At 55.0% G+C, this 23,111-nt stretch overlaps 1 protein-coding gene across 1 annotated transcript in view; it reads left to right on the forward strand.

Annotated features, from left to right (window-relative positions):
* Positions 1-23,111, forward strand: part of PADI3 (peptidyl arginine deiminase 3) — a 31,374-nt gene extending 8,263 nt beyond the window's left edge. The window contains exons 3-16 of the mRNA XM_040462583.1: positions 2,113-2,185; positions 5,594-5,655; positions 6,604-6,721; positions 7,351-7,476; positions 9,749-9,927; positions 10,154-10,257; positions 10,379-10,490; positions 12,258-12,365; positions 13,271-13,422; positions 14,950-15,094; positions 15,194-15,296; positions 17,700-17,779; positions 19,854-19,979; positions 21,688-23,111. Of these exons, the coding sequence (XP_040318517.1) occupies positions 2,113-2,185; positions 5,594-5,655; positions 6,604-6,721; positions 7,351-7,476; positions 9,749-9,927; positions 10,154-10,257; positions 10,379-10,490; positions 12,258-12,365; positions 13,271-13,422; positions 14,950-15,094; positions 15,194-15,296; positions 17,700-17,779; positions 19,854-19,979; positions 21,688-21,921 (1,722 nt within the window). The 3' untranslated portion in view covers positions 21,922-23,111. The remainder of the gene's footprint in view (positions 1-2,112; positions 2,186-5,593; positions 5,656-6,603; positions 6,722-7,350; positions 7,477-9,748; positions 9,928-10,153; positions 10,258-10,378; positions 10,491-12,257; positions 12,366-13,270; positions 13,423-14,949; positions 15,095-15,193; positions 15,297-17,699; positions 17,780-19,853; positions 19,980-21,687) is intronic.

Genomic DNA, 23,111 nt, shown 5'->3' on the forward strand with positions numbered 1-23,111 from the left:
CCTGGGGAGACCCCCTTCTCCAGGGTGCCTCATCTTTCCTAATCCGTTCTTTTCCTGACTCTGTTCCCTTTCTCAGAGACACGTAACCTCCCTTCGTCTCCTCTCGGCTCATTTAGCCACCAACGGCGAGTTCAACAAGCCCTGACTGTAGGCAGTGCTCTGGCTGGGGCAGGGGGCATTTACAAGATGGGAGAGGGACGCCTGGGAGGCTCAGTTGGTTAAGCGTCTGACTCTTGATTTCGGCTCAGGTCACCATCTCCCGATTTGTGAGTCCGAGCCCTACTTCGGGCTCCCGACTAGCAGTGGGGAGCCTGCTTAGGGTTCTCTCTCTCTGTGTCCCTCCTCCCCTCGCTCTCACTCTCTCTCTAAAATAAATAAACTTAAAAAAAATGAATAAGAGATGGGAGAAATGGGGTGGCCCTTGAGCTTGGCACAGCTGATGCCCCCATAAAGGGGTGACGAGAGACAGGTCTTGTGGCATGGGAGGGGCAGGTTCCCACCCCATGTCAGGAGCAGTGTTTCAGGAAAGGATCCTTTTAAGACCATTGACCATACGCCACATACTGGGCACCATGACCTCATCCAGCCCTCACGACAGCTCAGAGAGGCGGGGTCTGATCCCCGTTTCACAGGTGGGGCCACCAAGGTTCAGAGTACCTCTGTCCGGGCCACATAGCCCATCAGTAAGAGAGTGAGTATTCGACACAGACCTGCCAGAAATTTCCCTTCATCACCCCCAAGTTTTTTCCCATTTGTGTATCGGAGACGAGCCTCTCCGCTGAGCGCTGTGACGCAGGTGGGCAGGACTCAAGGAACTCATTTTGCAGACGAGGAAACTGAGAACGAGGTGCGGCTTACCTGAAGGCGCCTGATCTAGTGAGGAGCAGAGTTGGTGAGGGTCAGGACAGAGGCCCTGGGGCAGGGCCAGAGGACCAGCCAGCCTGAGAGGGCGCCTAAGAGGGGCTGAGCTGGTGGGCTGTGTAGATGCAAAGGACAAGAGGGATCGAGGAGGGTCGGATTGTCCTGTCCTTCCCCTTCCCGCACCTTTGGCCCGGAGCCGGGTAATTGTATGGCTGAGGCCAGCATCGTTGCTCCGGCTTGACACATGGGGTCAGCAATTGCAGGATTTAGGGGCTCCCAGCACTGAGGGGTGAATGGCTTCTATAAGATTGCTGAACCTTCTGGCTGAGCTCAGGGACCCACATCAGGAGGGAATGTGCAAGTGGAGGACTGTGGGTGAAGGGGCTTTGATCCATGGGCCTTGAATTGTGTTATCCTCAGCCATTGTCAGCCTGGCCTTTTAGCTGGGCCCTTGCTGCAGGCAAGGCTGCTGCTGAGCACGTCACACGCCTTCCTTCCTTGATGGTCACACCCTGCAATCAACCCTCTGGGGTGGGAACTATCATTATCCCCACTTGACAGCAGGGGACATTGAGGCCCGAAGACAAGTGACTCTTCCCGGGATACTCACAAGTGGTGCTTCAGAATCTGAGCCCAGAGCCCTGCACCATCTCACACAATGCCGCCTGCCCGCTATTAATAATAGCTGGCATTTCTTGGGCACTACCTACGGGGCGAGTCTTGTACGTGTATTGTTTCTAAGCGGCACTATGATCGTCTGTGGTAGGGACACGTATGGCCGTTGTTCTGCAGATGAAGAAACGAGACAGCTCAGGAAGGTGAAAGGCCTTGGCCAAGGTCACAGAACCCAGAGGGGCTGGGCTCAAGTCCAAGGCTGTCTGAATCCCACAGATAAGAGAGGATCCATAAACCCTGCCCAGTCAGACCTCCTCATTTTGCACATGGCAGGACATAGATCCAAAGGGGAGGAGGGGCCTGCCGAAAATCGCACGGTAGTCATTGGTAGCACCGGGACCCAGGTCTCCAGGGACTCCCTCACAGATGGTTCCTATTTTACAGATGGGCCAACCAAGGCATGGAAGAATAAATGGCACAGAGAAGGCTAAAGGAAGAGCTGGGTTGGTGAACGCAACTTCGGGGCACAGAGGTTCCCGAGACTCCCTCTCTTCTTTGCTAGGTTCCCCAAGACCTGTCCTTTGGGGTGGGGCTATTGGCTTCAGCTGGCCTGACTCCGGGCCCATTTCTCTACAGGTTCAGATTTCCTACCACTCCAGCCACGAACCCCTTCCCCTGGCCTATGCGGTGCTCTACCTCACCTGTGTTGGTAAGTTGGGGGCCATGCTGGGGCCTTGGCCAAGAGTGAGAATGGTTGGGAATGACATTGAGCGAGAGTCTTTTTATAAAAATAAACTCATTTTCTTTTAAAAATTAAGGGGCGCCTGGGTGGCTCAGTCGGTTGAGTGGCCGACTTCAGCTCAGGTCATGATCTCGCAGTCTGTGAGTTCGAGCCCCGCGTCGGGCTCTGTGTTGATGGCTCAGCGCCTGGAGGCTGTTTCAGATTCTATGTCTCCCTCTCTCTGACCCTTCCCCATTCATGCTCTGTCTCTCTCTGTCTCAAAAAATAAATAAAAACGTTAAAAAAATAAATAAAAATTAAAATACAACAGGTACATTTAGAAAACGCAAATGGTACAAAAGAGTATATATTGAAAGGTAAACCTCCTTCCCTCCAACCTAAGGCTTCTAATTCCCAAGCCTAGCATCCTTCCAGAGATCTGCTGTGCTCATGCAAGTGGATGCACACATATCTGTACATTCCCCCTTTTGTAAGCAAAGGGAGGCATACTGTGGATATGGAACTGGACTTTGCCTTTTCCACCTTAAATTTTTTTGTGCTGATTATCCACAGATTGATATATAAATTCCATACAAGAGAACTCATTTTGATGAATGCATTAAAGGCTCTAGAGGCAACGATGAGTAACACGAATGAATAGATGGGGAATTTCAACAGAGAGAGAAAAACTATAAAAAGGAGTCAAATGGAAATGCTAGAACTAAAACTCATGGTAACAGAGATTAAAAAATTGTTTTTGGTGAGTTCGTTGGTAGACTTGACACAGCTGAAGAGAGAATCAGTGAACTTGAAGATAGGGCAACAAAAATTACTTAAACTGAAACAAAAAGAGAGGGGAAAGAAGAGTGTAACAAACAAAACATTAGAACAGATGTAAGAGCCCTGGAACAGTATCAAACAATCTAAACTCAATTACGTGCCCATTAAAATTCCAACATGACTTTTTTTTTAATGTTTATTTCTGAGAGAGAGAGAGAGAGAGAGAATGAGCAGGGAAAGGGCAGAGAGAGGGGGAGACACAGAATCCGAAGCAGGCTCCAGGCTCTGAGCTGTCAGCACAGAGCCCGACGCGGGGCTCGAACCCACGAACCCCGAGATCATGACCTGAGCCAAAGTTGGATGCTTAACCATCTGAGCCACCCAGGTGCCCCCAAATTCCAACATGACTTTTTCATAGATCTTCATAGAGCTGATCCTAAAAGGCATAGGAACGAGCAAAGGGCAAGAGTGGCCAAGACGTTTTTGAGAGAGAACAAGGTGGAGGTATTCATGGTACCAGATATCAGGACTTTGTTCAAGCCATAGTACTTGAGGTGGTATGAAATTGATGCAGGGTTAAATGCAAACCAGTGGGACAGAGGAGCACTTGGACACAGAGCCGTGTTCAGATGGTGATCACATGTGAATAAAATGGACATGAAGCCCTACTTCACACCATACTCAAAAATAAATTTCAGATGGAATGAAAATCAAAATTGTAAAGCTTTTAGAAGAGAATATCTTTCCAACCTCAGGGTAGGCAAGGTGTTTTTTTAACAAGACAAAACAAAGGCACAGACCATAAGGGAGAAGATTGATACATTAGACTCTATTAAAATTGAAAACTTATATATAACAGAGGACAAGTAAAAAGTCAAACTATGGTGGCGCCTGGCTGGCTCAGTCCGTAGAGAATGAGACTCTTGATCTTGGGGTCATGAGTTCAAGCCCCACATTGGGCTTAAACTTACTTAAAAAAAAAAAAAGAAAAAAAGAAAAAGAAATCAAATTCTGGACCAAGAGAAGAAATTTGCAAAGCATATGGCTGATTCGGTGCATATAGATAACGGAGAACTCCAATCCCTAAGAAAAAGAAAGACAACCTAATGGAAACAGGCAAAAAAATATGAACAAGCAATTCGCAGAAGAGAAAGCCTCAGTGATCAGAACCCAGATGGAAAGATGCTTAACTCAGTGTTGCCAAGGATATGGAACCAGGGAGCTCCTTGACGGTGGGTGGGAGTTGGCGTGGGTCCAAGTCCCTGCAGAGCACTTTGCAAGAAAGTTGAAAATGCTCTGTCTGCAGGAGGTGCTGTTAGAAGCAGAATGTGCCTTGTAAATTTGGGGGGTTTACGCTGGGACTAGGGCTTGTCAATTTTGGTAGAGGCCGCCAAGCTGCTCTCCAAACAGACCATCTCACCTCACACAGCTGCCAACAGCATGTGAGATTGCCTTCGCCAACACTGCATTGTCAGCCTTTTCCATTTTGCCCGGGCTGAGAAGTTAGTTACCCTGTTTGGCTTTAGTTTGCCTTCCTTTAGTTAGGACTGAGGTTGGGTATCTCCCTGCCGCTCCCTCCCCAAACCCACACCCTTATCCCCTGGAAAATATACACACACAAAAGTGCATAAAGCTCTGTGTGTGTGTGGGGGGGGGTGGATGCATGTGCACGCGTGCACGTGTGTAGCTGGCGAATAATTACAGAGCAAACACTTGAACAACCATCACCCTGGTCAAGAACTAGAACATGACTGGCACACCGAAGTCCCCAAATCTGATTATAACTCCCTCCTTCCCCTGGAGCTAGCCACTATCTTGTGATAAGTATTTCCATGTTTTTCTTTATGGTTTTCTCACTTGGATATGCATATATAAGGAATATAGTCTATTTTTGCGTCTTTGAGTTTTCCGTGGATGGAACCATATTGAACATATTCTTTGGGGTTGGGCTTCTTTCGCCTCCACTATGTTTATGAGATTCACCCGCCTGTTGCATGGTGAGTGGGTATCTTTTTGCATATTTAAAAATCGTTTCGAGTTTTCCTTCTCTCTCTTTCTCTCCTTCAAATGCTCCATTTGTGCTATAAGATCTCCCTGCTTTCTAGGGAGAAACATTGAGAATGTGGGATGGGGGCTGGGATTGGGGAGTATAGGATAAAGCTGAGGTTCAGAGAGGCCACAGAGCCAGTAGGTGCCAGAGCCCAGATTCACATCTTCATCGTCTAACACCAACGACCAGGCTCACTGCCCCATCCCCAGCTTCATAGAGACCAAGAATGTCCAGGAGAACCTGGGCTCAGTATAGGGTGGGCCCCAGACAGTGAGGGCTGTATGGATGCAGAAGAGGGAGGAGTCGGGGAAGGCTTCCCAGAGGGGGGCAGCCTTTGACCTGGCCCTTTCCTCTTACCCTCCTTCTTCCCCAAGGCTTCATTCCCCAGCTCAAGGAAAGGGGCTTCATTCAGATGCTTCTACCTCTGGACAGTGTCTTCTTAGAAATGACTTTCTCTGCCCAGTTCCAGATGGGTCCTGAGATTGAGGCTGAGAAACAGAGGCCACAGACCTGTGCTGGACTCCTGGGCACCCCCTAGTAACTTAATCTCCGCGCTCCCCTTGCAGACATCGCTCTGGATTGTGACCTGAACTGTGAGGGCAGACAGAACAGGAGCTTCGTGGACAAGGTAGGGCATCTCGATCTGGGCCCAGAAAGGGGCCTGGAGTTTGGAGTTGACCTAGGTTGGGTTAAGAGGGGCCCCTTGCCTCCCTGCTGCTGCCGAGGTCACGGGAGCCAAATGGGAGCCAGGCATGACTGGGGGATCTTCTTTTCCCAGGAGAACAAAAACGTTACCGAGAATTATCAAGTTATAAAGATGCCCAGGCCTGGGCTGGGCCTCGCGTTGTGGCAAAAAGTCCTTTGGGAATTTGAATCCAGGTCAGGGGTCAGCAAACTTTTTCTGCAACATGAGATACTAAATATTTTAGGCATTGCAAAGGGTCTCTGTTGCAACTATTCGATTCTGTCATTGTAGTGTCAAAGAGCTATAGTTAACATCGAACAAACGGATGTGACTGTTCCAATAAAGCTTTATTTACAAAAACAGGCAGTGGGCCAGCTGGGACCCACGGGCCATGGCGTGCCAGCCTTCTGATCTAGGTGAGAAGGGAACTCTGCCAAGAATGAAACTGTTCAAGGACTTGGGGCTGGACTGTGGTGGCATTCAATGCCTTGGGAGGTCAAAGCAGGAGGTCCAGGTGGGCCGTATCAGCAAGGAAGCCCATGTGAGCTAGGCTCTAAAGCAATGCAAGAGGGAGGGCATTCCGGGTGGAGGGAATGGTGGGAGCCAAGGCCTGGAGCCAGGAATGGATCTGTCATCAGGAGGTTGCCTGTTGAGGAAGGGGACGTTGGCTGGTGACACATCACAGTTGGCCATGAAAGACCACTGCGTGGTCTGGACTTGGGGCTGTGGGCAGTAGGGAGCCATTGCCACATCAGGTGCAGGAAGCGCTTCAGTGAGAGTGGACCTACCCTCACAGGGAGGGTGAAGAGGAAGAGGTGGGGTTAGGAGTTGCGGGGCGGGGGCTCAGGTCCGGTCTGAGCCCCATCACCAGCTATGCTTTGCTATGGACAGCGGCAGTGGGTCTGGGGGCCCAGTGGCTATGGAGCCATCTTGCTGGTGAACTGTGACAAGGATGATGCGAACTGTTACAACCAGGACAACTGTGACCAGCACGTGCACTGCCTGCAAGGTGAGGGGGAGCCCAGGGTCACCGCTCCGCCTCCCCGCCGGGATTCCCGCCTGTGGCAGGTCCGAAGCTTCCCGACCCCAAGGCCTGCCTCCCCGCCGGACGTCTGTCCCTGGCCTGCATTTTAGGACATCCCGAGATCCAAGTCTGTCCCACGCTGCGTGCCACAGCCCCGTGAGGAAGGCCTCGGCGATTGTCTGGGGTGCGGGCCAGGTGCCTTACACATGGGTGCACACGGCCTCTCTGAAAGTGGACGCATCTGTCCCTCGTTTCAGAGAGGGGAGCGCTGAGGCTCAGGGAGGGAGGGGCCTGTCTGTGCCAGCAGGGAGTGACGGGCTGGGGCACTGAGACCAGAACCCTCCCCTGCACCCGGCCAGGTGGCCTGCCCGCCCCACACCTTCTCACCTGTCACGTGCCAGGCACTGGGCTGGCCCCTCTGCACTTTCTAGAGTTCCGGGCAGGTGAGGAAACGGAGGCGCCTTCATGGTTTCCAGTGTTTTCGCAGGGTGGGCGGAGCTGGGGCTCGGACACCCGGATCCTGGCACCCTCTGCCCTTGGGGGGCACGGTGGGCAGGAGGAGAAGACAGAGTGTCACAGGCCCCCTGAGCTGCCGCCCCTGTCTGGCTCCACAGACCTGGAAGACATGTCAGTCATGGTCCTGCGCACCCAAGGCCCCGCCGCCCTCTTCGACGACCACAGACTTATCCTCCACACCTCCAGCTATGATGCCAAGTGGGCCCGGGTCTTCCACACCTGCGGTGAGTTCATGCCCATCCCCCACACCCCCACTGCTGGGGAGAGGGGCCTCAGTTTCCCCACCGTGGGCCGGAGGGCAGCCCCTGCTCTGGCTTCCAGCCTGCCTTGGGGGTCAGAGGAAGCACAGTCAGGTGTGGGAACTTCAAAGCAGGTCCGCTGGGGCCCCCGGGCAGCTGTGGCCCAAGGCCATTTGATTGGATGGATCGATTTAAAAAATGTATTTCAAGCACGTTCAGAAATTTTTATTACCCAAACTTCAAACATACACAAAAGTAGAGAGAATAGTAATGGACCCCCACAGGCCAACCACTCAGATTCGACAATTACCGCTGTCTTGCCTCTCTCGCTCCGTTGATCCTGTTTGCTCAAGTGTTTTGTTTTGTTTTATTTTATTTTTTTTCATGTTTATTCATTTTTTGAGAGATAGAGACAGAACGTGAACGGGGAGGGGCAGAGAGAGAGAGGGAGACACAGAATCAGAAGCAGGCTCTAGGCTCCGAGTTGTTAGCACAGAGCCTGGTACAGGGCTCGAACCCACGAACTATGAGATCATGACCTGAGCTGAAGTCGGATGCTTAACCGACTGAGCCACCCAGGTGCCCCAATGTTTCTTTTATTTTTGAGAGAGAGAGAGAGAGAGAGAGAGCGAGCGAGCAGGGGAGGGGCGGAGAGAGAGGGAGACGCAGAATCCAAAGCAGGCTTCAGGCTCTGAGCTGTCAGCATGGAGCCTGAGGCGGGGCTCGAACCCATGAACCGTGAGATCGTGACCTGAGCTGAAGTTAACTGACTGAGCCGCCCAAGCATCCCTATTTGTTTATTTGAAAGAGAGAGAGAGAGAGCATGAGCAGGGGAGAGGGGCAGAGGGGGAGAGAGAGAGAGAGACAGAGTGCAAGTGGGGGAGGGGCAGAGAGAGAGGGAGACACAGAATCTGAAACGGGCTCCAGGCTCTGAGCTGTCAGCACAGAGCCCGATGCGGGGCTTGAACTCAAGGACCGCGAGATCATGACCTGAGCCAAAGTCAGACGCTCAACCGACTGAGCCACCCAGGTGCCCCTGCTGAAGTATTTTAAAGCCATTCCTAGACACTATGGCTAGTGCCCCTGCATAATTCAGCGTGCATCTCCCTCCCCACCCAAAAAATGGCTTTCTTCACACAGCCACAATGCTCTTATCACACATACGAGCAAGGACATAAAATATCTTTTAAAGATGCACACGCATGCAAGTAATAAAATGCTCATTGTTAACAAGATCAAACACTATAGAAGTATATGTGGCTAAAGAAATGAGAGTTCCCTGGGGCGCCTGGGTGACTCAGTAGGTTGAGCTCCCGTCCGACTTCGGCTCAGGTTATGATCTCACGGTTTGTGAGTTTGAGCCCCGCGGCAGGCTCTGTGCGGACAGCTCGGAGCCTGGAGCCCGCTTTGGATTCTGTGTCTCCCTCTCTCTCTGCCCCTCCCCCGCTCGCTCTCTCTCTCTCTCTCTCTCTCTCTCTCTCTCTCAAAAATAAATATTAAAAATTTTTAAATAAAAATGAGAGTTCCCTATCCTCACCCCTAAACCTGACTCTTAACACGTGTTCATTGTTAACGATGTGCTCTGTGTTTTTCGTCACTTGTCTCTGTGCGTGGCGTGCACGTCTTCTACTTTCCCAGCGGTTTCTCCCACGGAATCATATACCCGACACCCCTTTCTGTATCCATCCGGCTCCTCCTCGTTCTTGTCCACAGCTGCGTGGTATTCCAAAGCGTGGATGTGCCATAACACATCCAGTGCCCTGAACATCCCGTTGTTGGCAGTGTTCTGATTTTGCAACAGTACAGGCGCCTCGAGGGCACGGGCCTTGCTCCCGGTTTGCTCTTGAGTCTAGAACCGTGCCCTGTCGGTGCCGAGGAGGTGCCCTGTAAATATTTGTTCAGTGACCAGATAAAGAACCAGCGGACCCCCTTGTACGTGTATCTGTACGTACAGATTTCCATCAACTCCTGGCCACGGGGTTGCTCGCTTAGGAGCAGACGGGACTTTGTGAGATGTTGCCAGATCGTCCTGCGGGAGGTCTGAACAGCCATCTCAGAGAGGAACGGCCTCTCCCCGGGCCGTGCCCACACTGGGTATCGAGCCCCTGTCGCTCCTTTGCCGGCGGGAGGGCAGAGGTGGGGGCTGCGGTCTGGCTTGAGGCTCTTTGGAGAGGTTGGCGCGGCGGCTTCTTCTTGCGCCCCCGGTGCTCTGCGGGCCCACCTGGGAGTCACGGCCATCCCTTCCGTCCCCGCCCAGGTCCCGAGGACTCGTGCGAGGCCTACAGGCACGTGCTGGGCCAGAACAAGGTGTCGTACGAGGTGCCCCACTTCCACGGTGACGAGGAGCGCTTCTTCGTGGAGGGGCTCTCCTTCCCTGACGCCAGCTTCACGGGGCTCGTGTCCTTCCACGTCACCCTGCTGGACGACTCCAACGAGGTAGGGGTGGCCGATGGGGGGGGGGGGGGCCCCCCCAGGGCCCCGCCGGGGGGGGGAGGGGCTCCGCTGGCATGAAGGGTCCCAGACCTCTCCACCACCCTGCGGTGCCTCTCTAGAAACTAAGAGGTGCCAGCGGCTTGCCCAGGGTCCACGTGGTCCTTGACTCAGCCAGGCCTGTGGATTCCGAGGCCGGCGCTCTTCCCTTTCTGCTCCTCCCCCTCTGTAGGATTTCTCCGAGTCCCCGATCTTCACTGACACCGTGGTGTTCCGTGTGGCACCCTGGATTATGACGCCCAGCACCCTGCCGCCCCTGGAGGTTTACGTGTGCCGGTGAGTGTGTGTGTGTGTGGGGGGGGGGGTGGGGACAGCAGGTGTCCTTCTGACCCCGGAGGCCCCTCTGGTCTCCAGACGTGGCTGTGTCCTGAGCCCCTCTCCCTGGGCTTGTCTGCAGCGTGAGGAACAACACATGTTTTGTGGACGCCGTGGCGGAGCTGGCCAGGAAGGCTGGCTGCAAGCTGACCATCTGCCCGCAGAACGAGAACCGCAATGACCGCTGGATCCAGGTACCATGGACAGCGTCTTGGAGGGCGAGGCTGGCGCATCCCAAGCGGGGGTGGGAGGAGGTCACTTACGAATTCTTAGAAGGACCTGGGGGCTGTGAGTGTCCTCCCCAGGGCGCTCCTTTTTCTCCTGCTAGACCTAGAGCTCTCTCCTTCTCTCCAGAACTTTCCGGAGACCCAGACACACCCTGACACTAGATTGAACTCCCATTCGCCCACAGGATGTGGGCTAGGCACGGGGCTGGCGCTGAAGGGGATGGCGGGGGGTGTGGGACACACTCCCTGCCCTCAGCAGCCTGGTCCTGTGGTTCCCCACGGGAGGCACCTCTGTACCCCTAGGGACATTTGGCAGCATCTGGGCAACTGTGGGGCTGTCACACCCAGGGTGGAGGTGCTACTGGCTTCTAGTGGGTGGAGCTCAGAGATGCTGCTAAGCATCCTGCAGGGAATACACAAGAAGGAATGATCCGGCCTCGAGTGTCAATTGTGCCGCGGCTGAGAAGCCCTGATGTGGTGAATTATTGCAACAAAGCCCCCGCTCCCGTAGCTGAAGGTGCAGCGGGGGCGGGGGTGGGGTGGGGGGGTGGGGCAGGGTCGGCAAAGTGCCAGAGGGTTTGGGGGATGGTGGCATCATCTCTGTCTGGGGGATGGGTAAAGACCTCCCGGAGGAGGGACACCTGGGCAGGACCGGATGGGCAATGGGTGCTGCCGTTTATCAAGCGCTTATGGGGGGGGTCATGCGTGGTATCATTTTCACCTTCTCGACACCTCCCTGCTGTCACCCACCTGAGGAGCCCTCGGGGGGCAAATGCCCAGAGCCACAGAGCTGGTAAGGGCCGTGCCGGGGTCCCGCGATGCTGTTCCTCGCAGAGGATCAGCATGTGCAAGGGCCCAGAGAGGGGAGGCACGAGAAAGAATGTCTTGCACTCTTGTTGGCCAGGGCCAAGGTCCTGGGAAGGGAGGCGCTGAAGCTGGAGACCCTGAATGCCAAGCTCAGAAGCTTTCGTGGCTGGAGGGTCCTCCAGTGAGGTGGAAGCTCGGGGCAGGAGTCTGGAGCAAGATGGGCTGGGTTTGGAGCCTGGCTGTGCCACTGACTAGCTGTGTGCCCTTGGACAAAAATTAGACCTCTCTGGTCCTCGCTTTCCTCATCTGTCACATGGGTAACAATAGTGCCTCTGTGCAGGTGTATGATGAGGATTCCTGGAATTAATATTTATAAGGAGCTTAGAGCAGGGCCAGGCACGTACCAGTGAGCTTCTCATCGGAGATAGAGTTCATCGGTGCTGAGCCACCTTTGCCTCCAGGACCAGAGGGCTTAGGATTGAACTGGGTTGAATGTTGAGCGATCTGAGGAGGCAGATCTCTACCTCCTTGGGTCCCCTCAGCCCTGTCCAGCTGCCAGCCCTTCCTTCACGACCACATGTAGAGGCCAGAGGTGCTGGCTGATGTCCAGTGACTTATTTGTCCAAGTCGGGCCACCCTGAGCCCCTCTCTGTGTCCACTCTGCCCCGATCTGGCACAGGGACACCCCCAGGGTCACATCCACCTTCTCATTCACTCCCTCTTGTCTTGCTGTGTGACCGGAGCAAAAGCGTGCCCTCTCTGAGCCTCCAGCCCCTCCTCCAGCCAGCAGGCATCATACACCCCTACCCTCCTCACCCTGAAGGGCAAGGCAGGCCTGAGACGAAGGACCTGCATGAACAGTCTTCTCCAAGGTTCTCAGTGCCAAACGAGTGCGGATTGTCCACACGGCGTCTCTCTCGTTCGCAGGACGAGATGGAACTGGGCTATGTTCAGGCGCCACACAAGACCTTCCCGGTGGTCTTTGACTCCCCCAGGAACGGAGAGCTACAGGACTTCCCTTACAAAAGGATCCTGGTGAGTGTCCAGACCGCAGGCTGCTGCCTGGCTCTGAGGGCCGAGGGACATTACCCGAGGGCCACACTGGGGTGTAGGGCATAGGGTCTAGGGGGCTGCACTGGGAACCATGTTCTTTAGGGACAGGAGTGACCAGAAAAAAATACGAGAGATGCCCAGTTACATTTGAATTTCAGATAAGCAACGAGTAACATTTTGGTATAGGCATGTACCAAGCATCGCACGGGACCTAGTTATACTAAAAGTGTATTTGTTTATCGGAAATTCAAATGTAACTGGGCATCCCGTATTTTTATTTCCTAAATCCGGCGGCCCTAGGTAAGGGGGCGGGGGCGGGCAGTGCCGCTGTTAAGAACACAGGCTCTGCAATCAGAACAACCCGGCTCGGTTACTCATATGCATGTGACTTTTCATGAGTCACCTCCCCGCGCCGAGCCTCAGTTTCTTCATCAGCAAAAATGATCTTATAGCCCTGGCCTCACAGGTTTCCCAACATAGGACCCTGCGCACATGTGAAATATAGAACAGGTCAGGGGGCGCCTGGGTGACTCCGTCGGTTGAGCGTCCGACTTCGGCCCAGGTCATGATCTCGCAGTTCGTGAGTTCGAGCCCCGTGTCGGGCTCCGTGCTGACAGCTCAGAGCCTGGAGCCTGCTTCCGATTCTGTGTCTCCCTCTCCCTCTGTCCCTCCCCAGCTCATGCTCTGTCTCTCTAGCTCTCAAAAATAAATAACAACATTAAAAAAATATATTGAATAGGTCAGACTGAGTCTTAGACTCAGTATTTCCATCTGAAGAATGGGCAGCCACTTCCTGCCCCATCCTCAAGGAGCTCAGAGCCCAGCAAGGTGATTCAAGCTCTTTCTGGTGACCCCCACCGCTAGCCTGACTCCATTCCCCTCACCAGGGTCCAGATTTCGGCTATGTGACGCGGGAACCACAAGACAGCTCTGTGAGTGGCCTGGACTCCTTCGGGAACCTGGAGGTCAGCCCCCCAGTGGTGGCCAATGGGAAAGAGTACCCCCTGGGGCGGATCCTCATCGGGGGCAACCTGCCTGGGTGAGAGAGGAGCAGGGAGAGGTGTTCCTGGGGTGGAGGGCGGCGACGGTGGCTGGGGTGGTGAGGGACCATTCTGTTCCTGGGAGAGAGCCAGAATGGAAAGATAAAATTCTAGTTCTAGATGTGGGGATGGTGGTACAGCGGGCTGTTCACCAGACACTGTACTTCACCCTGGGGAGTTTGAAAAGGCCAAACGGGGCATAGACCGAAGAGACCATTCAGTCCGGCCTTTTCATTTCATAAGTGAGCCCAGGGAGGGTGAATGACCTGGTACAGGCCACACAGAATGCACAGTTAGGACGTAACTTAGGTCTTCTGATTCCGAAAATAGACGATACTGCTAATACAATCTATTAATTAATAGTTAGGGAAGAAGAAGCCTCAAGTCTCAACAGTCCTGGGGAAATTCTATTTCAAGAGCTTTCATACTATGATGTAAATGACTACTATCAGATATTTTCCTGAGAAGAGGAGAAGGAAGGAATAGGACATGGAAAATGAGATGTCCAAAAAAAAAAGCAAGAAAAGAAAACGAGATGTCATACCACACACACACACACACACACACACACACACACACACACACAGAATAACAGATTATTTGTTGTTCCACATGTGACAGAGATACGGATGCGAAAGAAAAGGAATGATGTGGTAATGGTTATTGGCTGCGGCATTGACCAAGACATCGGGCCAACCAAATTCAACAAAGCAGTTAGGACAGACTTGAGGTCAAATAAGGGACTAACTGTCCCCAGCACAGGATCCCACGGAAGAGGAAGTTTGGGCCATGCCAGTAGCTACCTCTGCAGAAGGGCAAACGAAGAACGGGGCTTACGTTCGCGAGCATAAGAGGCTGGGGCTGCGAGGCCTCTTGGGGTGACCTTGTCCACCTCTCTTCCCACTGATGTGCAGGAAGGTGAGGCCCCAGCAAGAGAGACCCAAGTTAAACTCAAAGACGAGCCGCCTGGCCACGGGGCGCGGGGTAGGGTTGAGTATCAGGCTCTTGGAGAACGTGAGCGTGGGTCTGAGGGCGGCTCGGAGCATGTGCCTGGATGGCACGACCTGGTGGGTCACCCGCCGGGTGACTGGGACTGAGCTGTCCCGCCCCTGCACAAGAGCTCACCCCGAGCAGAATTGAAAGAGTACGTGCTTGTTGTCTCTCCTGGTTACAGAACGGTGCGTGTCTTTTTGTTTAAAACAACGATCAGACCTTGCGGGCCACCTGGGTGGCTCAGTTGGCTAAACGTCTGGCTCTTGGCTCCGGCTCAGGTCATGATCATACGGTTCATGAGTTCGAGCCCCTGCGTCGGGCTCTGCGTTGGCAGCGTGGTCTGCTCGGGACTCTCTCTCTCTCTCTGCCCCTCCCCTGCACTCTCTCTCTCCCTCTCTCTCTCTCTCTCTCTCTCTCTCTCTCTCAAAACAATTTTAAAAGCTCAGATGTTGCAGAAACCTTGAACTCTTTCATTCCATTTCTGCATAGACTTTTTAAAGTGAAACAACTCTTTTTAACCCCTCGGGCCGCAGGTCCAGTGGCCGCCGGGTCACGCAGGTGGTGCGGGACTTCCTCCACGCGCAGAGGGTGCAGCCCCCAGTGGAGCTCTTTGTGGACTGGTTGGCCGTGGGCCACGTGGATGAGTTTCTGAGCTTTGTCCCTGCCCCCGATGGGAAGGTGAGGAGCGGGGTTGCCGGCCTGTCCCCGGGTGTCTGAGTCAAAGGATGAGCTCCAGGAGGCCAGGGGAGCTCAGGCGGGTCTGCCCTCTCCACACAGGGCTTCCGGATGCTCCTGGCCAGTCCTGACGCCTGCTTCAAGCTCTTCCAGGAAAAGCAGAAGTGGGGCCACGGCAGGGCCCTCCTGTTCCAAGGGGTTGTCGGTAAGCACCAGGGCCGTGTCCCTCAGCCCAGCCTTCCTGCCCCCTCACCTAAAGCAGGACACGTCATCGGGCTTGAGAGAGGGATGGAAAATTCTAGAGCAGGGCCGTCCCCTAAAACTCAAGAGCCTTACTGCCACCGCGCGCCTTGCCCCCCCCAGCCCCCACTGCCCGGGGCTGGGGTGGAGATGTGGCCAGCTTCGTGGGTGCGTCACCAGTGTCACCAGACAGGGCCCTCCCCGCAGAAGGTTTAATGCTCTGCTCTCACTGTCTTGAAATTCTTAATAATCTGTGCCTTGTGTGTGAATCCTCCTGCTGCCTCCCAGGGATGAGATCCCTCTGTACCCCCCTCGCTCCCTGGAGCCCCAGCCTACCGGGCCACCCCCTCCCTGCCCCTGCCCACTGATGGCTGCAGCAGGAGACCAGGAGTGGGCAGGCCTGGATGCACACGCCCCTTGGCATCTGGGAGGGGGGTGCTGGCATTAACTGTCCCTGTCCTGGACTAGCAGTGCCACAGGGGATGTGGTGGGCAGCTTGGAAGGGTGAGCCTCCTGTCCACTGCACAGAGGCTGCCCTGGCCCTTGGAGAGCACCTGTTGGCCATGGCTTGGGATGGTGGGCCTGTGGGAAGGGAAGCTGTCTGGCTCCATGTGGGTTCTGTGGCTCACGGGCTGGGATGTGTGGCAGCACGTGTAAAGTTCCAGGTGGGGGTCCCAGTGCTGTCGCGAGGGTCCGTGCCCACCACGCAGGCGTCCCATAGCCGAGGGAGCGCCACATCCGATAGCAAGTAAAAAACCAACACGCAGGGCGCCTGGGTGGCTCCGTCGGTGGAGCGTCCGACTTCGGCTCAGGTCACGATCTCGCGGTTCGTGGGTTCGAGCCCGCATCGGGCTCTGTGCTGACAGCTTGGATTCTGTGTCTCCCTCTCTGCTCCTCCCCTGCTCATATTCTGTCTCTCTCTCAAAAGTAAATAAAGATAAAAAAAAAACAAACAAACAAAAAAAAAACACCTGCTAGGGCAGGAGGGAGACCGCGGAGGAAAGCCAAAGTTATATTTTTAGTACTTTTGGTGATACTTTTTTTCCTCTGCTCTTTGAGCAAAGGGCCCCGCATTTTCATTTTGCTTAGAAGGAGCTCTGAGAGAGCTTGCTGGCGTGGGCCACAGTGGATGGGCAAGCTTGTTGGCTCAAATTCCTTTCCCCACCAAGACCACGTGGCTCCTAGAGGGGCCTTCCTCTCTGACAGGGTCCCTGGGGGTCTCAGGGCAAAAACCTTTGGCTGGGGGCAGGGGTGGATCATAGATTTTCTTGGCCTCGTAGGTGGTAAATGATATCCTGGGCCAAACCTACCTCCAAGAGAAAAGCTTCTGCAGAACTCAGAAGCGCTCAGGTAGAACTTTCCAGTCCCTTTCTTTGCATTTTAAGATCCTCATCCCCTTCCCGCCACCACCCTGGAGCCCCAGCTGTAAGACGAAAGGAATAGTCTTCCCTGCCCCGTTGTTCCCATAGGGACCATGGCTAAATGCCTCTGAGCCCAAACCTTAAAAAGCCTCAAATCTAGGTGTTATGTACCAGATGGAGGTAAGACCATGTTTATCTTTCCTGGAAGGACCACACTGACCGTGAACGAGACCCAGGAACAGGCCAAGCGGTTACCCCAGCCGCCCAGCTAGGAAGGAGACGGCGGCCGTTCACAGCCGTCAGGCCACCCGCGGCCACCGTGCTGCCCCATCCTGTGGAGCAGTGGCCATGGAGGCCCAGCACAGCTCATCAGTCACCCCCCGTGTGCCACGCCCCAGGCCATGCTCCATGCCCTTTCCCCTGCTGACCTCACAGATTACTGTCCCCTCCCGCTCCATACCCAAGAACATGGGGAAGTCGGGGAAGTCACTGGCCCAGGGGGCTCAGCAAGAACGCGACGGAGCTGGGACCGGACCCCAGCTGGCTGACCCCAAGCTGGGCCTCCGGGAAGCCCCTTTGCCAGGCGGTCGCCTTGTGGAGGGCAGGGACAGGGTCCAGTGGTGTCCATCGGGGCTGGCACTGATGGGCAGGTGGGTGACCGGCCCCACTACCGCCCCTCGGCGAAAGGAGTCGCCACCTAGTGCCCTGAAACAGGTGGGCATTTCCAGTAAAAGTCATCACCACTTCCCGTGCACTCAAAGAAAGGTCTAAAGTGCACGGTGCTGTGGTCACCTGTCCCTCCCACCCCTCCCACGCCCAGGCTCGCACAGTGGCCAGGCTGAGCTCTGCTGGGTGGTGCCTACCCAGTGTCCAGAAAGACCAGAGAGCTGTTCTCACAAGACCAGTAGCTGTGAACTTGGCCTCTGCCCGGCTGCCTCCCAGAGCAGGTGACCCTCACCGCTGGCACTGTTCCTGCCCCTCGTCTAGTGTCGGTCTCTCCCTCACAGGTGACAAGCAGATCAGCACCGTCTCCATCAACCAAGTCCTCTCCAATGCAAACCTCATCAGCTACAACAAGTTTGTGCAGGTACAGGGCCAAGGGCTGTGAGCGGAAGGTGGGCATGGCTGGGGACAGCAACGGGGACAGAGTCTGAGGCTCGGTGTCTGTGAAAGCCCAGGCTGGAACTGGCCCAGACAGGGGCTCCAATCCCTCCTCTGCCCCCGGAGAAATGAAGGGTAAGCTGTGTGCATGTGGGAAGGACGTGCATTCAGGCAGAGGGAACAGACCACACGATGGCCTTGAGGTAGAATGCAGGGGCATGGACTGTCTGGGGACAAGCCAGGGGGTTGTGGAGTGAGGGGAGGCTGGGTCATCAAGTGATGGAGGGGACCACAAGGACTTTGGCTATGGCTCAGAGATATGAGGCCACCAGGGGATTTGGGCAGAGGAGGGACCCGATCTGATTTATGCTTTGAAAGAATCTCTCTGCTGCTGTGTTGACAATATAGCAATATTTCATAGCAGGGGTGGGTGGGGTGACATCAGATCCCGGCAGGAAATGCTTCAAGCTGGATAACGGTGGAAGAGCTTTACCAAGGGAATGTTTACAAAGGCACAGGCAGGATTGGAGGAAGTCAGTAGGGGACTGTGCAGTGTCCCCAGGCTAAGGGGAGGGGAGCTGTGGTGACACCTAGACCTGAAGGAATTAGTTGGGGGGGGGTACTGGAACTGGGATGGGATGGGTCACCATGAAAAGAGGGCTGTGAGACAGGAGCTGTGACCGTCCTGGCCAGCCTGCAGTGACCTGGCAGTGAGGTAGGTGCAGGAGCAAATATCCCAACTGCACTCTATCACCCCCACCTCCTGTCAGTGCCCCATTGGCTGAATCTGACCAGAAGCCAGAGGGCATGGGAGCCCCTGATTGCCAAGGACCAGCCTCCCAAGGCACAGAGCAGGGGAGAAGGGTACGTAGGGGTTCCGGAAGGACAAACAGAATACCAACACACTCTCTTCTAAGAAGCAAATGCCAAGACGGGGTTCAACATGCAGAGATCCTATTAGGGACAGTGCCTGTCCCCGAGAAAGAGGAACGGAGCTGGAGGGACCTGGGAGAGCAGACCCTGAGTGTTGGGGGGGAGCGGAGGGGAGGAAGGCCGAGCGGGGCATCCTGTACTGCCGTGCAGTCTCAGACAAGTTTAGCAAAACCGTGGAGGTTTCCCCAAGCCGCTGTTGGCCAGCAGAGGAGTCCCCTGTCTCCCAGAAATAGGTTTGCCTTAGTGTCCTTGTTGTACTCGCCACTGGCTGTTAGCAACTGGAGGGAGGTGTGGCCTCGGGCGGGAACAAAGGAAGGGTTTCAGAGGGGCAGCAAGGCCCTTGGTCAAGTCTACTAACGCAGCTGGAGGTCATTATGATGGTTGCCACGCGGCCCCAAAGCAGATGCAGCAAGGAGACCAATTAGGAGGCCACTGTTGTCAACCAGGCAGTGGTTGGGGTGGCTGTCACCAGGTGGATGCGGTGGAGGGGATGTGAAGAGGTCACACTGGGGACAGATTCTAGAGGTGGAGCCCGCGGCACCTGTTGAAGATGGGTGTGAAGGGAGGGGAATGGAGTCACTGGCACGACGGCAAGGCTTCTGGCACAAGCAGGTGGCTGCCATGACAGAGCTGAAGGACCCTGGGGGGGGGGGGGGGGGCGCCTGGAGAGGGGAGTAGAAATGAAGAGTTTGTCTTTGGACGCGTTCTATCTGACGTGCCAATTAGACATCCAGGCGAAGATGCCAAGTGGTGGTTGTATGTGTAAATCTGAGTTCCGGAAAGAGAACTCTAGAGAGCTCTAGAGAGTGGCTGGGACACAGACATTTGGGAGTTGTCTGTGTCTAGATGGTATTTTCAAGCATGAGGTTGAAGGAGAGCCCCTAAAGCGTGAAAGATCTAGAGAAGGGAAGAGGGCCAAAGATGGAATGCTCTGGGAAACTCTGGAGCTGGCCCAGCGAGTCGGCCGGGCCTGTGAGGGGTGGGACCCAAGGACAGGTACGTTTTGTGTGGAGAGCTGGTCTACGGGCAACTGGGAAGCCTGTCTCCTTAACCAGACATGACCTCTTGGGTTCCCCCCGACGCACGCTGGCAAGGTCTCTCCAACTCTACCCACCCACCCCCCTTAGAGCTGCATCGACTGGAACCGGGAGGTACTCAAGCGGGAGCTGGGCCTGACCGAGCAGGACATCATCGACATCCCTCAGCTCTTCAAGATTGAGAGGAGAAAGGCAGTGGCCTTCTTCCCTGACTTGGTGAGGCCCCTGTTCATGACTTAAATCTGCTTCATCAGATTAGGCTCCACGCTTCTGCTCCCCAGAGGGGCAAGACATTTGGTTGCTGCCGTGTTTGGGATTACGGTGACTGATGGGGGTGGCAGAGAGAATCAGGGTCCCATGATGGGCCCCAGAAAGGCTCTAGTTGGCCGACTGTCCTGGCCACTATGGGATGTTCATTGGCGAAGCCCTTTGTTCAGGGGCCATCAGGGAAGGGCCCTTCACTTCCCCCAGGGACCTACATGATATTTGTGGAGTGAACCAATGATCGCATGAGGTGGTGTGTGCCCCACAGTGCAGGTCAGCTGAAAGCTCAGATGTCCCTTGTGTTCTCTGTCTGAGCCCGCAGCTGTACCCCCATCCCCCATATGTTTAGGGTACACTGTTAGAGACACAGAAATGATTAAGGCTGCTTGCTGCTTTCAAGGAGGGAGTCTGATCTAGTGAGAGAGAAACTCTCTCCACCTCTCTTAGGGCATATCCCAGTGATGTCTTTTGTATAATAAAACCAAGTGGCAGTTGAGAGGTGGGACAAAGCACTTCCAGCCTGAGAGGTAGGACTGGCAATCCAAGAAGGCTTCGTGGGAGCAGTGGTCTTCCGTTGAGTCCTGAGGGCTTTGCCTCTGGACTAGGTAGACTGCTGGGGCCTCACCCCATGTGTTCTGATTGAGCAGGTCCGAGGCAGGGCCTGAGACACTGCTGCTCCTCTAACCAGCACCCAGGTGGCGCTCAGGCTGCTCTCCGGGGACCACGCTTTGAGTAGCGTGGCTGTAGATGACCCAGCTCCCCTCCCCTCCCCTCCCCTCCTGTCACTCCCCTCCTCCAGCCCCCATCCACCTCCACCCCCCACAGAGGAGCTCAGCTTGCCCATCATCAGGGCCTCACAGGGGGCCTGTCCACACCACCCTTGCTACATCTCCCCAATCTCCCTTCCCCTTTCTGGCTGACCTTTCGCCCTCCTCGATTTCCCCATTTGCAAAACTCAGTTTCTCCTCCTCTCATGTTTAAGGCAGGCTTGCAATTATGCAAGTGCCTCTGGTGCTTGCAAGACACGGGGCCACAGGAGCCGGCTTCGGCCAGAGCAGGAGGTCTAATGCAAGGTTGCCATGAAAGCTGAGGGCAGGGATGGCTGCAGTGGCGGCTTCAGGAGGGCCTGGGACCATCTCTCATCTCTACGTCTCCGTCATCTGCTCCCTCCCCCTTCCCTTGCCCCAGCTTGGCTTCCTTTGCTTCTCTGTTCCTGGGGAGGAATATAAACACACACACGGATACAGAGGTAGGCAGAGATCTACCGGGCCGGCCCACTCGGGTCATCTTCAAACACCAGAGAGAGAGAGAATCTGATTGGTCCAGCGTGGGTCAGATGTCTGCCCTGGTCCAATCAGCTCCAACGTAGGAAGCTGGGCTTCTGTGGCACAAACATGGCCGCGGCCACGATCCACCAGTGAGGAGGGCGGTCGCTGGGGCAATAAGCTGTCCCTGGGAGCTCAGCGGTTGTTCCCTTGGCAATGCACAGCTGGCCAGAGTTCTCCCCCACCGCGGTGCCTCTCCCCTGCGTGCAAGAGTAAGGAGCTGTTTTCAGGGTCGCCTGGAAGACAGACGCAGGTCCGGCCAGGTATGGTGCAGGTGTTGACGTGGAGCTGATGAGGAAGTGTCGCCCCTGACCCGGGACCCCTATTCTTTGCAGGTGAACATGCTGGTGCTGGGGAAGCACCTGGGCATCCCCAAGCCCTTCGGGCCCATCATCGACGGCCGCTGCTGCCTGGAGGAGAAGGTGCGGTCCCTGCTGGAGCCGTTGGGCCTCCACTGCACCTTCATCGACGACTTCACCCCGTACCACATGCTGCACGGGGAGGTGCACTGCGGCACCAACGTGCGCCGGCAGCCCTTCTCCTTCAAGTGGTGGAACATGGTGCCCTGAGCCCATCCCCCCCCATTGTCATCTCCCCCTGGGGTGGGACATCGGGGGGCCCTGAACAATAAGTGTCAAGAGACCCCAAGGTTCCAGATAGCACGCCGAGGGTGACTGTCTCTCTCGGAAGCCTTTTCCCTAGTAGTGTTGCAACCCATTTGGTTTTCAGGCTTGATTCTTGTTGGCCTCTCAAGAAGAAAGTTCTCATTTCTTGAAAGCCTCTCATGTGGACAAGACCCATGGGGACTCCTCCAAACTTACCGCTTCTCACCCCCAAATCCTCTGTTTGAGATCTCATGCACTTTGGGGTCTAGAAACATCCATGCATCTCATCTGCCATCTTGGCCTGCGTGTCCTAATGGAGGAAGGACCCACACTTCTGCTTTGGTGTGATTGCCTCTCACCCTGCAGGGGAGCAGCCCTAACGTTAGATCCCTCCACGCAGGAGAGAGTCTACCCATAGCTTCCCCCAGAGGGAAGGAGGTGGGGCCCATTTGGATCAAGGTGGGATCATCCGTCTACCTGCCAAGCTTCTGACCAGATGTTGAACTCTACACCCCACGCAGTGCCCGGCATGAGCTTTCACATAGTTGGTCGTTTCCAGATGTGTCTTGAAGGAATGATTGTTGGCCCTTAGCCTTATCATTGCCCCATCATCTGAATCCAGAAATCTGGCTTTGTCCAAAGACCTCCTGGAATTTCTTGGAGGTGATAGTATGAGTTGGGGGCACTTGGCTGGCTCAGTCGGTGGAGTGTGCCGGGGTTGTGGGTTTGAGCCCCACATAGGGTGTAAAGATTACTTAGAAATAAATTTTAAAAGAGAAAGTATGTTGGGAATTCCCGGAGATTGGGAAGCCTGCACGTGCAAGGGTGAGATGTCCTCCACGGTGCATGGGCTGCTTCCTTGGCCTTGCACCTTGTTCTGCAGGAGGGGAGACCCCTGGTAGAATAGGTCCTAGGCTTTCTGTTGCCCTCTGGTCAACGATTCTGTGTCCTGCTGTGCCTCAGGAGAGGGAGCCCAAAGGGGCAGATCCACCAACATAGCTCACAGCGGGACACTCTGGGAATGAACGGCTCTGAGCGCGAGGGGAGGGGCGAGGGGTGGGAGGTTTTCTCCAGATGTGTGCCAGTTACACATGTGTCCCATACGGGCCCAGCTGGGTTTCTACCACTGGCTAATAAATCTGCAGCAACACGAA

The sequence above is a fragment of the Herpailurus yagouaroundi genome, unplaced genomic scaffold (assembly GCF_014898765.1).
Source record: "Herpailurus yagouaroundi ecotype Mexico unplaced genomic scaffold, PumYag 77, whole genome shotgun sequence".
Classification (NCBI taxonomy): Eukaryota; Metazoa; Chordata; class Mammalia; order Carnivora; family Felidae; genus Herpailurus; species Herpailurus yagouaroundi.